Raw genomic sequence first — 14,975 nt, 5'->3', positions numbered from 1 at the left:
AGTTTATTAACCCTTCAGGTGCTTCACGGGAATTTTTGGAATGTGGAAGAAAACAATGAACATTTAACTTTTTTTCACAAAAATGTTACTTTAGACCCAATTTTTTTTATTTTCACAAGGGTAGCAGGAAAAAATGGACTACACAATTTGTAGTGCAATTTCTCCTGAGCACGCTGATACCCCATATGTGAGGGAAAACCACTGTTTGGGTACACTGCAGGGTTCGGAAGGGAAGGAGCGCCATTAGACTTTTTGAATGTAAAATTTGTTTGAATAATTAGAGGACGCCATGTCACATTTGGGGAGCCCCTGATGTGCCTAAACAGTGGAAACCCCCCACAAGTGACACCATTTTGGAAACTAGACCCCTTAGGGAACTTATCTAGATGTGTGGTGAGCACCTTGCACCCCCAGGTACTTCACAGAAGTTTATAATATTGAGCCCCAAAATAAAATTTTCACATTTTTCCCACAAAAATGTTTTTCATCCCCTAATTTTGCATTATCATAAGGGTAACAGGAGAAATTGCACCATGAAATTTGTTGTGCAATTTCTCCTGAACACACCGATACCCCATATGTGGGGGAAAACCACTGCTTTGGTGTACGGCAGGGTTCGGAAGAGAAAGGAGCGCTATGTTGGCTGGGATAGGTTGCAGACACCATGTCACATTTGAAGAGTCGCTGACATGCCTAAACAGCAGAAACCCGCACAAGTGACCCCATTTTGTAAACTACACCTCTCAAGGAATTCATCTAGGGAAGTAGTGAGTATTTTTTAATTTATACCATTGGGCAGTGAAGAAAACATTAATTATATTTTTACCACAAAAAAATGTTTTACCCTCAGATTTTACATTTTCACACAGGGCAATGGGTAAAAATGGTGCCGAAATGTGTCACACAATTTCTTCTAAACGTGGCCATACCCTATATGTGGCTGTACCGTACCGCTTAGCCATACGGCGAGATCCGGGAGGGATGGAGCGCTATTTGACTCTTGGAGAACAAATTATTATAGAATAGTTTGCGGACTCCATATTCACAGCCCCTAAGTGCTAGAAGAGCAGAATCCCCCCTCAAGTGACCCCATTTTGGAAATTATACCCCATTGGGAATTTACCTACAGGTGTATTGACAATTTTGACTCCATGGGTCTTTTCCAGAAACAAGCAGCAGTGGATGTTGCTGAGTGAAAATTTCAAACTGCTGTTGAAGTGACCAGTACGCTGTAGTGACCAGTACGTTGTGCCCAGCTCGTGCTTCTGGAGACATGCACCTGTAAATTAGGCAAGCTCTTATTGCTACAGGAATGCCAAACATGTGGACCCTAAATGTAGTTTAGGCACATTCTGGGGCTCAGAAGGGATGGGGCATTTGGATTTGGGAGCACAAAATTTTCTGGATTTCTTTTGTGGGGCAAGGGCCATTTCGCTTTTCCAGAGCCTTTCTGCTACCAGTAACTTGGAAGTCCCTTATATTTTTAACAGATCACGGACCTGAGTCGGGACTAGCTTTTTTTGAGGACTAAGTTGAAGCTTTTATTGGGAACATTTTACATAACATTTATCCGGCGCTCTAGGCTGAGCACTTACATCGGGGTTTCCATCTAAATTTCCAAGTGATATAATTCAGATGAAACCCCTGCGGGATCTATTCACTATAATGAGGCAGCAGAGTTACTCTGGACTCCTTCTGGCCTTTGTTTAGCGGTGTCCTTTTTTTCAGAAGTGCACAAAACTGTGGCCAACCGCACTTTTATGCACGCCTTAAAAAAACTGACACCATGGTATCACAGGCCAGATGGCATCCACAGTTCCTCCATCTGCCTCATTACAGGGAATCTTCCGTCATGGGTTCCGTCTAAATCACGTATTTCAGAGATTTACACGGAAACTGGTGTAAGTGCTCAGCGCAGAGCGCAGGATAAATGTGCGCCGAGCCTTGCTGCGATCTTTGGGAGACATAATAAACAAATCAGTAGCAGGTGAAGAATTGGTTTTATTTATTTTTTACGCCGTTCCTCGTGCGGTATAAGTGATGAGATTACTTTATTCTTCGGGTCGGTGCGATTACAGCGATACCAGATTTATATCGTGTTTTTAGGATTGACAGCTGTCACACACTAAAAAACATTTTTTTTTTGCAAAATCTAGTTTTTGCATCGCCATATTTTGAGAGCTATAATTTTTCCATATTTCGGCCGACAGAGTCATGTGACAGCTTGTTTTTTGCGGGACGAGTTGACATTTTTATTGGTACCATTTTTGAGTACGTGACATTTTTTGATCGCTTTCTATTCCGTTTTTTGGGAAGCAGAATAAACAAAAACCAACAATTCAGGAATTCCATTCTGCGTGTGGTAAAAGTGATAAGGCAGCGTTATTCTTCGGGTCAGTACTTTTACAGCGATACTACACTTATATAGTTTTTTTATGTCTTGGCGCTTTTACACAATAAAACTATTTTATAGAAAAAATTATTTTTTTGCATCGCTTTATTCTGAGAGCTATAACTTTTTTATTTTTCGGCTGATGGAGCTGTATGGCGGCTTTTTTTTGCGGAACAAGATGATGCTTTCAGCGGTACCATTTTTATTTCCATTTGGCTTTTTGATCGCATTTTATTCCACTTTTTGTTTGGCGATATGATGAAAAAGCATCGTTTTTTGCTCAGTTTTTTTTTTTTTTTTTTTTTTACAGTATGCACAGAAGGAGTTAATTAGTGGGACAGTTTTATAGATCAGGTTGTTTCGGACGCGGCAATACCAAACTATGTGTACTTTTTGTTTTAGCATAAATATACTGCTTTATTGGTTTAATATTTTATTTATTTTGTGATTTTTTTTTTTTAACAGTTTGAAAACATTTTTTAGACTTTTTTTTTTTTTTTTTACTTAGTCCTGTATGGGACATTAATTTTTATTTTTCTAATCACTGTTCTCATGCAATGCAATAGACATGTATTGCATTGCATGAGAGCTCTACTGACAGTGTAAAACTGTCATTATCTCCTGCTAGACTCAGCTGCAGGCTGAGCCTAGCAGAACACCGTACATGGCAGACCCGGAGGCTTTCATGTGACCTCCGGCTGCCATGACAACGCCAGGTCCTCTCAGACATCAGGGGGGCAGTCGGAGAGGTAAGTGAACGACCCCCTCTCCTCTCACTATCTTCTAAATGCCGAGATTACTATGGATCGCGGCATCTAGAAGATAGCAAAGGGTTAACATCTTTGGGACCTGATACAATCAGGTCCCGGTGATGTCCCCTGTCACTGCTACTGATCTGCACCGCACCCGCAGCGCTTGCAGGACCACTGACCGTTTATAAACGTCGGCGCTGCACAGAGTCCAGGCAGCGCCGATGTTTATATACAGTGGGCGGTCGGGAAGCGGTTAAGAAACATATCCTATACTATGGCATATGGGGGGTTTTTTTGCACACCTATAGATTTGAATGAGCAAATCTCATCCGTTTTTGTTTTGTTTGTTTGTTTTTTTCACATTATTTTTTACACACAGATTCAGTCAGCGAAAAAAAAATCGCTTATCTGCACTGTCCCATTGAATAACATTGGTCCGAGTGTTTTTTGTTTTTTTTTCCACCGACACACTCAGATCGAAAATAGTCATGTGAACGAGCCCTCACTGTGCAAATTTAAATCTCGTTGCCTGCTGCCACCGATTCCTGGCGCTGATCTTGTTCAGTCTCTAGAGTTTTTGTGCAGGAGTTTTCAAAGTCTCACCATTACAATTGGCTGCACTGCCAATCGTGGATGACCCAGTTGCCTGATTACATAAAACATTACAATAAGTGTTGAGCGAGCGTGCTCGTTTAACTCTTTAAACGAGCACGTCCGGGTACTCGCCGAGTAGTTTCGGCGTGCTCGGCATCTAGGTGTCAGCCGCTGCGGCTGCATGTGTCGTGGCTGTTAGACACATGCAGGGATTACCTTTTTATCAGGCAGTCCCTGCATGTGACACAGCTGTCTTAACAGCCGCGACACATGCAGCGGCTGACACCTAGATGCCGAAAATACTCGGCGAGTACCCGAGCGTGCTCGTTTAAAGGGTTAATCGAGCACGCTCGCGCATCACTAATTACAATCTTTCATTCATGATATTTACATCTACACATTTTAGGGTCAAACTGTTCTCTTAACTGACAAGTCAAAAAAAACTATATAGGAAGGTGCCAGAGGCACATGACGTCGTGTTCCATTGGCAGAAACCTCTAGTTCACTTATATTCTTGGGTTATCAAGAGACTGGTCAAAAAAGTTTAGATCTTTGCCATGGACAAACAAGGAAAAGGATGCACAAAGATGGCAAAGGATGGTTCCTAGAGATAGAGTTCTAGGAACACACCGGTTACGCTGCCTGGATGTGGCATAAAAAGGAAACCATCACTGGCCGCCACCAGATTCCTGAGGAGGCAGATGGTCAAAAACCCATGAGTAAAGAAACTTGAGTTTGTAGACGCTGATTGCAAATACATTTTCTTCTTATAACTGTGACAGATGCTACCAACACTAGTGACAAAACCTGTATTTCTCAATTGTAAAAAATCTTTTATTGTAGCTGTGCTTATTTTCTCATGTTATCCACTAACTACTCTTGGAAATAATTGGGTGCTAAGCATGTACCGAAGCGTATAGAATTGGTGTACGTGTAATAATAATCTGAACACAAGGTGGCACTGTAACACAATGCAGCTGCTGCTTTCCACGACTGTAACACTGAGACGATCCACGTACACAGTATATTGGATGAAAATGCGAATGTATTGAACACAGGGCCAAATTAATATATTATTGATATTCTGATTCACCCTAATGTGCAATCCACTGCAATACTTTTTTTTTGTTTTTAAAAAGTGACTTTTTATCCCATTAGTTTTTTTTATGTAGGGTTTTTTGCGGTCATCAAAATTTTCATAGTTGTGTCTCTTGTACAGATCATCCTCCTAGGAGAGAAGACCCTGGCTGCGGTCCCGCTGTAACATTTCAGCAGGTGCCTATGAGCCCTTCACAGCCCGATCTTCCCTCATCCGTCCATATTCCTGCAGCTACATCAGAGCCAAATGTGAGTAAGAAGGGAACTTGTTCTTCTAACATCAAATTTTTCTGTACATTGAAGTTATATATTGGGAGTATATCACCTTGATTGTTTGTTTTGTTTTTTTTATATATATCTATATATCTTTTCTTCCACTGTATAGGAAAGTGTAGTCTGTATGCTTTCCAATACAGAGGGGCACACATAAAGGGGAATTAGTCACAACCTTCCATAGGGGGTGTGCATTGCATCCTCTCATCATATACAGTGCCTACAAGTAGTATTCAACCGCCTGCAGATTTAGCTGGTTTGATAAGATGCAAATAAGTTAGAGCCTTCAAACTGCAAACGAGAGTAGGTTTTATGAACAGAAGCATAAATCTTACAAACCAAAAAGTTATGTTGCTCAGTTGAATTTTATTAAATTTTAAACATAAAAGTGTGGGTCAATTATTATACAACCCCTATGTTTAATATTTTGTGGAATAACCCTTGTTTGCAATTACAGCTAATAATCGTCTTTTATAAGACCTGATCAGGCCGGCACAGGTCTGTGGAGTTATCTTGGCCCACTCCTCCATGCAGATCTTCTCCAAGTTATCTAGGTTCTTTGGGTGTCTCATGTGGCCTTTATTCTTGAGCTCCTTCCACAAGTTTTCAATTGGGTTAAGGTCAGGAGACTGACTAGGCCACTCCAACACCTTGACTTTTTCCCTATTGAACCAGGCCTTGGTTTTCTTGGCTGTGTGCTTTGGGTCGTTGTCTTGTTGGAAGATGAAATTACGACCCATCTTAAGATCCTTGATGGAGAAGCGGAGGTTCTTGGCCAAAATCTCCAGGTAGGCCGTGCTATCCATCTTCCCATGGATGCGGACCAGATGGCCAGGCCCCTTGGCAGAGAAACAGCCCCACAGCATGATGCTGCCACCACCATGCTTGACTGTAGGGATGGTATTCTTGGGGTCGTATGCAGTGCCATCCAGTCTCCAAACGTCACGTGTGTGGTTGGCACCAAAGATCTCGATCTTGGTCTCATCAGACCATAGAACCTTGAACCAGTCTGTCTCAGAGTCCTCCAAGTGATCATGAGCAAACTGTAGACGAGCCTTGACATGACGCATTGAAAGTAAAGGTACCTTACGGGCTCGTCTGGAACGGAGACCATTGCGGTGGAGTACGTTACTTATGGTATTGACTGAAACCAATGTCCCCACTGCCATGAGATCTTCCCGGAGCTCCTTCCTTGTTGTCCTTGGGTTAGCCTTGACTCTTCGGACAAGCCTGGCCTCGGCACGGGAGGACACTTTCAAAGGCTGTCCTGGCCGTGGAAGGCTAACAGTAGTTCCATAAGCCTTCCACTTATGGATGATGCTCCCAACAGTGGAGACAGGTAGGCCCAACTCCTTGGAAAGGGTTTTGTACCCCTTGCCAGCCTTGTGACCCTCCACGATCTTGTCTCTGATGGCCTTGGAATGCTCCTTTGTCTTTCCCATGTTGACCATGTCTGAGTGCTGTTCACAAGTTTGGGGAGGGTCTTAAATAGTCAGAAAAGGCTGGCAAAAGAGATCTTTAATCCACACATCTGAAGCTCATTATTCTTGGTGCCTGAACTACTTCTTAATACTTTAGGGGGACCAAACAGAATTCTTGTGGTTTGAGGGGTTGAATAATAAATGACACTCTGAATTAACTTTTTACGTTTTAAAAAAAAAACAAAAAACAAAAACAAAATTTGCTGCAGTGCATTTCCCACTTCCAGGCTGATCTACAGTACAAATGTCACAATGCCAAGTTAATTCCGCATGTGTCAACCAGCTAAATCTGCAGGGGGTTGAATACTACTTGTAGGCACTGTATCTCTGGATATAGGATATGTCAACAGTCTTACCCTGGGCATGTATTAGGGTTGTAAAAAATAAGGTGTCATTAAAATAGCCCTGATACCCAATGGTTACCTTCATTTAATAGATATCGATGGCAACATGAGGTTTGTATTCAAGAAAATAAAAAGTGTAATATATTTGCTTGTACTAAAGGTCCATATTCTGTATCATATTTTATTTAAAGGCATAATCTCCTGCCTGATATGACAGTATGTCTGTCTGTACAAGTCTTTTTAAAGCGGACCTTTCCCTAGATTTAGCATGTTAAATTGGCCACATCATGGAGTAGTGACTGCAGAGCTGATCTTTTTTATTTCATTTACTCCTGTCCGTTGCAGTTTAGGTTGTACCGTAATTTATGATAAGTCCAAGGGAGTGTTACAAGAGGCTAGTGTCTTCTCGGGGGACGTGCTCTTTCAACCCTATTCACAGACATTGCCAGTTACTGGTCGACAGCGTCTGAAAGTGCTAAACTTCTAGATCAGCTTGCGAGCTGTGAGGGGGGAAAGCACACATCTCCAGAGGAGACTGAAGAAGCACCCAGTTGGACTACAAGCTTAGATTTCACATACTGCGCCCCAAAAGCAGCAAATGTGAATATCTCTGTAATGAAGGGACGCAGCACAAAATGGAAAAGTGCAGCAGAATCAGGGGAGCTCAGGGATTTTTACAAGGTCTTGAACTTTAAATTTTTTTGAGCAAATAACAGTTCCTCTTTAAAGTGTACCTCCAGTTTCACAAGAAAAGCATTATAGAGAAGGACTCTGCAGTGCAATCATTTTCCTCTATCGCTCTATTACTGATTTTTGCTTATTACCCGCTACATGTACCGTAAGTCTGTGCTGCAGGTTGAACTAAAATAAGCTGCGTCCTTCCGCTGCTAGGATTCATCTTCAGTGCAGGAGCGAGGGCATAGGATTCTGCAGCTCTGATTCCCGCACCTCAGATGGTGATGGTCATTTTGCAGTAGCAGAAGGAAGCTACTTAGTTTAGTGTAGCCCACAGCACCAACTTCTGATGGTCCGTACTGCTGGTTATTAGCAAAAAAACACTAAGAGTGGGTTAGCGAAATGATTGCTCTGTGCTGTAATTATTTTCTTATGAAGCTGGGGGGTACACTTTTAATGTTAGTAAAATATCACAAACGCTGTCTTTACCCCACTTGCTACTCCAACTTGTGGAAGGTGCACCTTAAATTGACTGTATGTGCAATATCCTATGAGAATACAGTCATATAGATTCTTATACAAACTATACAAGTCTGTAATGTGACGGCAACAATCCTGTGATAAGAAATAATCTGACTGTTGTACTATATGCTGCAATCAGATTCCTGAAAGTCATGCATGTCCTGGGTTGTTATAAATCTCATGCTGTAGATTATATTGTTTGTTTTACCTTTTTTAATATTCATTTGAATTGTTTAATCATTGGCCTCCAGTTTCGATCACACTTGGCTCCTTCAGGTGTTTCTGAGTCCAAAGATGATTTGATCACTCCAGTGGTAATATCGGCTACTGCGTCAGGATCAAGCATGTTAGCAACACAGAAACTGGTAATTGCAAACCTTGATTTATAACTGTGCTCTTCCATTGCAATGCTTGACATTAAGAGATCAGTCTGGGCTATGGACAACTTTGACATGGAAAGAATTATTTTAGCGGTTTCCTTTAGCTAAAGAATTGCACCAAATTTCAGTCTGGAGTCTTCAGTCCTTCATTTATTTTCAGAACCACTAATATGCCATTTGCAGACTGATCCAAGTTTCAGATTTTTCACACGTGGGAGTGGTTCTCCCAGTAATATAAGCTCAATGTGAGCTCTGGGTGTATCCTGGGTCATGCTGACTTCACTTGCTTTCATGTATAAAGACAGCTGCTATCTTGCACTTATACTATGTGCTTTCCTATTTTTCTATAGCCTATTTTCTCTGCCCTTTTTGAGACTGTACATGCTTTCCACTCACCACTGCTGATCTGTGTCCAACCCAGATGCTGCTATCTATAACATTGAAAGAAGGGAGTGGAGAGTAGAGGAGGAGAACTGATCAGGGGCTAAAGGATTTTGTAGGTCACTTGGCTAGATAAAGGATATAGAGACACTGCAGTAGAAAAGTGGTAGAATTTTTTTTTTAATGAAGACTGTTTAGAAAGTTGCCTAACTTTACAGTTAGGAAGTAAATGGGCAATAAAATGTTATTCGGTGCGAATGTGTACTTGACCTTTTTTGAAGAGAATCTGTCAAGTCCATTATGGAGCCCTAGTTCATTTCAATGATCTATCACTCATGTGAGTTTCCGCAGTAGTGAAATAGATCTTGCATCTTACACTTTGCAGTTCACGGGCAGCATGGAGTCCGCTGTGCGGGAAAAGTCCAACGATATTCATGCAATTCAGGAGGTTGCTCCAAACCTCCAGCCACTGATTGACAAATTTGTCGCTATCTGCAGCAATACAAAACTGGAGCACAGAAATGACAGATTGCTGATATATCAGCGTCTGTCACTACTATATGCTGCCCTTAAAGAACACAGCATAACAGACCTGACGGGTTCACTTCAACATGAGTGGCAAAACAGTTTTCCCATAAGAACATGTTATATCTGAGCACCAAAGTTTAAAATCCATTTTTTTTTCCAGTTCAACCCCAATACTTTAGTCTGCTGTTGTTTCAGGAAATCTACCTGTACATTAACAGCAGTGAGCAGACTCTGACCCTGCCTTGTATTGAAGCATCTAAGGAGCGTGTGCAAGGGAGTAGCAGGGTCAGCTGTGAGGTCACATGTGATCAGTGGATCCAGTTATTGTCCTGTCATTGTAACTATGCCTGTGATGATAATGAGACTGCTGAAAACTCTTGCAAGTTCAGGAAGTATAAGCCTAAAATAGCCCCAGTGACCTGTGTGAAAATTGCAAAATTACTAATATTGTTTTTTCTTTAATGAAAATACGTAGAATTTTTTTTTTCAAAATTGAAAAAAATACATGTAACACAAAAACCTTGGCCATTTTCTAACAACACATTCCTTTTTACATTCACAAATGTGCGCCCAGTCTGATTTGATCCCATCTGCAGTGTTTTTCTCTGATTCTTCAGTATCAGAATAATTGCTTTTATATGTTGAGAAGTTTTCCTGCAACAAAACAGAAGCGTATCTGCTTCTTCTGTAGGACTGAACAGGGCTTTGTAGGTTCCATCTGGAGTATAACTAGTGTAGAATCAGACATTGTATATCTCCATGACTTGACATGATGCATTACATGTGCAGAGTCCTGTATTATGATTTGCATAGTACGTGTCGTAAAGGAAATATTGCAGCAAATTTTCACCCTGAGAAGAAAAAGATTTAGCAAACAGACTGAGATACCGATCACAGGGTGCAGCGTTCAGTGGAAACTTCGGGAGGAAAGGCTACATTTTTTTACAAGGTGTTCTTTGTATATTTTGGAGGTAGTTCTGTCCAGTGCAGCTTTAAACCTTTACCCCTTTCATGACCTGACTATTTTCCATTTTTGTATTTTTTTTCCTCCCCTTCTTCCAAGAGCTATATCTTTTTTTTCCACTCCCATAGCCGTATGAGGGCTTGTTTTTTGCGAAGCAAGTTGTACTTTTGAGTGACACCATTTATCTTATGATCTGATGCACTGGAAAGTGGGAAAAAAATTCCAAGTGCATTGAAATTTAAAAAAAAAAAATGGAAATTCACAATTGTTTTTTGGATTTTTTTATTTACCATGTTCACTATACGGCAAAACTGACCAGACAATATGGTTCTCCAGGTCAGAACTAGTACACAGATAACAAACATGTATTGTATTGTATTGTATTGTATTGTATTGTTTTTTATTTAAGTAGTGAAAAAAAATTCTGACATTTGTAAGAAAAAAAAAAAATGTTGTTTACCAGACTATAAGACGCACCGGACCATAAGACGCACCCCAAATTTTGAACATTTATAAAAAGAATAAAAAAAAATGTATAAGATTGGGGTCCATCTTATAGTCTGAATAGGTATCTTACCTGGGGGCAGTGGAGTGAGGGTCACAGGAGGCAGGGTCCGTCAGGAAGCCAGCGGAAGGGAGGAATGCTGCGGATTCTTGGTGCAAGAAGCTGGTGCTCCAGCAGCGGGGCGTTGCGGTGGTGCTGGAGCAGGGTCGCAGTGCCCTCCGTTTCCTCCTGCAGCAGAGGAGGTGAGAGGCTGGGGCTGGGCTCTGAGCGGTGTGCACGGCTTTCCGGTGGCCGCGGCCATCTTCCTGAAGCTGTGCTCTACAGGAAAATTTCCACCCGAGCTCCCAGACTGCTCATGCGGGGGAAAAAAGTGCATCTTATGGTCCTAAAAATACAGTACTTGTGTCATTATTTTCCATGTTTTCGTGATCTGGGGCTGTGTGAGGGCTTATATTTTGCTCCCTGAGCTGATATTTTTATTGATACCATTTTGAGGTAGATATGATGATTTGATCTCCTGCTATTGCATTTTATTGCAATGTTGTGGCTGCCAAAAATAACCCTGTAAGTCTAGCGTTTTGATTTTTTTTTTTTTTCCCTCGTTATGCCGATTACCAATCAGATTAATATATTTTATATTTTGATAGATTGTAAGAGTCCAAACACTGTGATGCCACATATGTGTATTTTTAAATGTATTTATTTTTTGTTAATGGAGCAAAAGGGATGATTTGAACTTTTTGTATTTTTTTTCTCTGTATTTTTAAAAATATTTTTTTTACCTTTACTGTATTTGTTAGTCTCCTTATGGGAGCCTGCGATCACCCGATCGCTTGTACTAGACATAGCCGTATCATCATCATCACTGCTATGTATAGCGAAAATCTCGGTCTCCTATGAACGCCAGCTAACTATTTTTGTTTTTTGCATCCTGAGTGGTTTTATTGTATCCAATTTGAGACACATACTTGGTTTTGATTGTTTGTTTGTTTTTTATTGCATTTTTTAAAGGAGGTGAGGTGACCAAAACCAATATTGTGGGATACTGATTTTTTTTTTTCCTCTTTGCAGTGTTTACTGTATGGGTTAATTAATTATATATTTTGACCAACTCCTTTTTAAAGGCTTTACATTGACTTTTAGGATTGCTACGTTCAGTAGGTGGCACTGGAGCTTTGGTTCTCTGCCTCTCTTTGCTACTTGCAAATCCTAAGTGCTTGCCTGAAGTCGGCAGGTTCGGCCAGCTTTTATCTAATGTGCTTTTACTGCCTCCCTCTTCCCCCGCTAATTTCTCCATGTTTGGATTACTAGAGTATGGAAAGCCTTGTTTGCACTAAGGTAAGCAGAGCTACATGACTGCCCACATACATACAGAAGTGTTTACTATATGGACGCTGAATACCATTACTCGTATTACAATCACTTGTTGAAGAACTCACTATTTTTTTGTGTTTCTAGCCTGTGACCAGAGTTATAACTTCAGGCCAGCAAAAGGCTGGAAAGACGATAACGGCCCGTGTCACTGCTCGTTCTGATCTGGCACAGAAGATCACCAGGACTGGAGGAAGTGTCACTTCTATGGGAGTTTCACCACCAATGAGCTCCATAGTGGTGGAAAAGCATCATCCAATCACTCAGGTAGCTTCAGATGTCACGTTTCCCCATTGTAATAAGTCAACAGCATGGCTAATTGTCTGTTGAGATGTTATAATATGTAAGTCACTACATCACCCATCATTTGCACTACAACCTGACACCTATAGTGAACATCCCATTTTCAATAAAACCTGTAGTCCTGCAGGTCTTCCGTAAGCATTGTCCAACAATGTGTCACCTGCGGGAATTGCACCTCTGAGATCTTGGCAATTAGCAACGTGGATCCTTTATTCTGCTGTCGCCCCTTTACCCCAGTAGCAGTAATAAATCTTGGAAGGTCTAACTAGAACAGGGTAAGACAATAAATCGGCCCAGTCAGTTATAAATCTTTATTTTAATCTTCCTGGAAATGTATGAATAAACTGACTTGACAATAGGGTGTTTCGTTGCACAGTGAGATACGATCAGCACCGATTGGCCAGATGTTATAGGGACACACCTTATTGACAAAAGGGGATTGGTAACAACCATTTGTCAGTTTATTTATACACTTCCAGGTAGAATTACAAAGCAATGACCTTGTGCAGAAGTCTAAGAAAAGATGCTCCAGGCTGTTCAGTAGAGCTGGCAGGTCCTCTTTAATCTGTACTAAGATATTGATTATTTCTGCATGAAGTCTTTGGTTTCTCCATAGCACCACTGACTGCTAACGCCATGAGGATTTTGAGATATGTATCATCAATCTGTTTTACTGCTAGACTGAGACAGCTTTATTCAGTCACAGACAGAGTCCCACACCTCCTCCTGTGGGGTCCTCTGCCCTCCAGCGGGGTCCTCTGCCCTCCTGCTTCTGTTAAATGGCAGTGTTTCTCATTGGCATAGTGTGGCAGGAGAGGTAAGGATCATTATGCCATCTTGGTAGATGATCATGCCAAACAGCCTGGTAATGACCCATCTATCGCATTTCCCAATAGCTAACAAGGTTGCTGCCGGGTCACAGAGGCATTGTTCTAATCTTTTCATTATGGAGCTTTATGTAATTCTGTTACTAAATGTCCTTTTTCTAAATATTTATATCTTTAAAGCAAACCATTTCTCAAGCCATAGCTGCAAAATACCCTCGATCTGCATTGCCCAGTGCCAGGGGTACTGGGCAAAGTGCCCGAACATCTCACGTCCACTCCGGAGTCCATTCAATCAAAGTCGTTGACTGACCTTCAGTTCGTGTGTCTTCAAAGTCCATGAGCAAATCCACAAGAAGACCCTCAGTAAATAATAAAATACCGGTTCTGACGTGATACAACGTCTTGATTCTGGATGGAGCATATCTACCTCTGGATGAATTTTACCTGCTCATGGCTGTAGATGTATCGGAGTCCTGCTTCTCCTGATCGATCCTGACGTTTCCCTTGTATGTGGCTATAGGGTATTTACCGAGGTGCCTTATGTGTGTTGTATAGTATTTATCAAGTCTAATTTATGTCTTTCATTTAATACTTTTCTATGGTTCAGAGTTTTGTGGGCCACATTGACCTTAAATGAGAATATCTACAGCTGCTGTGTTTTTATAATTTACTATTTTGTAATAAAGCAAATTTTCATTTACAATTTCTGAGTGTTTTAATTAAGTGGGCAGAAATGTAAGGGTAAAGGACTAGAGGTTATGGTTTTGTTGGAAAAAATAAACATGAAATCAGCACTGCCAACTGTACGGATGCCGTAGCACAAGTTACCTCAGTCTTATCCAATGTACAATATGGTTAGGACACTGGCTCAGTGGTTAGGACTGATGCTTTGGGGTCCTGGGTTCAAATCCACGGACAACATCTGCAAGGAGTTTGTATGTTCTCCTCGTGTTTGCGTGGGTTTCCTCCGGGTTCTCCGGTTTCCTCCCACACTCCAAAGACATACTGATAGGGAATTTAGATTGTGACATTCTGAAAACTATGATAATGCCTGTAAAGCGCTGTGGCACCTTGCGATCATAATTCCTCGGATGTATGCAGAATCATTCTCGATTAGCTTGAGCGAACTAATTCTTGGAGGGAAAAATCAGAAGCTTTTTGTCCAATGCTGTGGACTCAACAAAGGCAAGAAAGCGTCTAAGAATACTATTTTTAACCTGATTTAAGAAAGCAAGCTATTTATGAAGCCTATGAGACTCAAGATTTCCAGAAAACTAAAACACTAACAACCAGCCAAAAGGTTCTGTACCTAGATATTATGTTATAAGAAAAATCTGTTTAGTGAAGGCTGAAACCTGCACCAGGATCAGTATAACCCTGAAAGCCACAAATGAAAACTTATGGAATAACTTAATACACTAAGTTAATGTCATGGCCCTTGTAATAGTTTTTTTGACATATTTGTCACCTTGTGAGGATTTATTTGGGACGACTTGGAGTTTCAGTTGGTAAGTTTGGAGTGTGTGTTGGAAAAGAACAAAGTGGAAAGAACAAATAAAAACAGTAATTCTATTGGGCAAACCTC

The 14,975-nt window shown here is 41.0% G+C and overlaps 1 protein-coding gene across 5 annotated transcripts in view; it reads left to right on the top strand.

Annotated features, from left to right (window-relative positions):
• The window catches only part of POC5 (POC5 centriolar protein), a 55,984-nt gene extending 41,891 nt beyond the window's left edge, over positions 1-14,093 (top strand). For 4 of the 5 annotated variants that reach the window (XM_073680109.1, XM_073680118.1, XM_073680100.1 and 1 more), the window contains 4 exons: positions 4,958-5,085; positions 8,383-8,496; positions 12,348-12,527; positions 13,571-14,093. In XM_073680109.1, the coding sequence (XP_073536210.1) occupies positions 4,958-5,085; positions 8,383-8,496; positions 12,348-12,527; positions 13,571-13,699 (551 nt within the window). In that variant the 3' untranslated portion in view covers positions 13,700-14,093. The remainder of the gene's footprint in view (positions 1-4,957; positions 5,086-8,382; positions 8,497-12,347; positions 12,528-13,570) is intronic. The other variant, XM_073680123.1, reaches the window with a different exon arrangement.
• The last annotated feature ends 882 nt before the right edge of the window (positions 14,094-14,975 follow it).

This window comes from Phyllobates terribilis, unplaced genomic scaffold (genome assembly GCF_046119375.1).
Source record: "Phyllobates terribilis strain yellow unplaced genomic scaffold, ASM4611937v1 Scaffold_1__5_contigs__length_1240528914, whole genome shotgun sequence".
Classification (NCBI taxonomy): domain Eukaryota; kingdom Metazoa; phylum Chordata; class Amphibia; order Anura; family Dendrobatidae; genus Phyllobates; species Phyllobates terribilis.
Note: the sequence above shows the minus strand (reverse complement) of the source record. Positions and strands in the feature narration are given on the sequence as shown.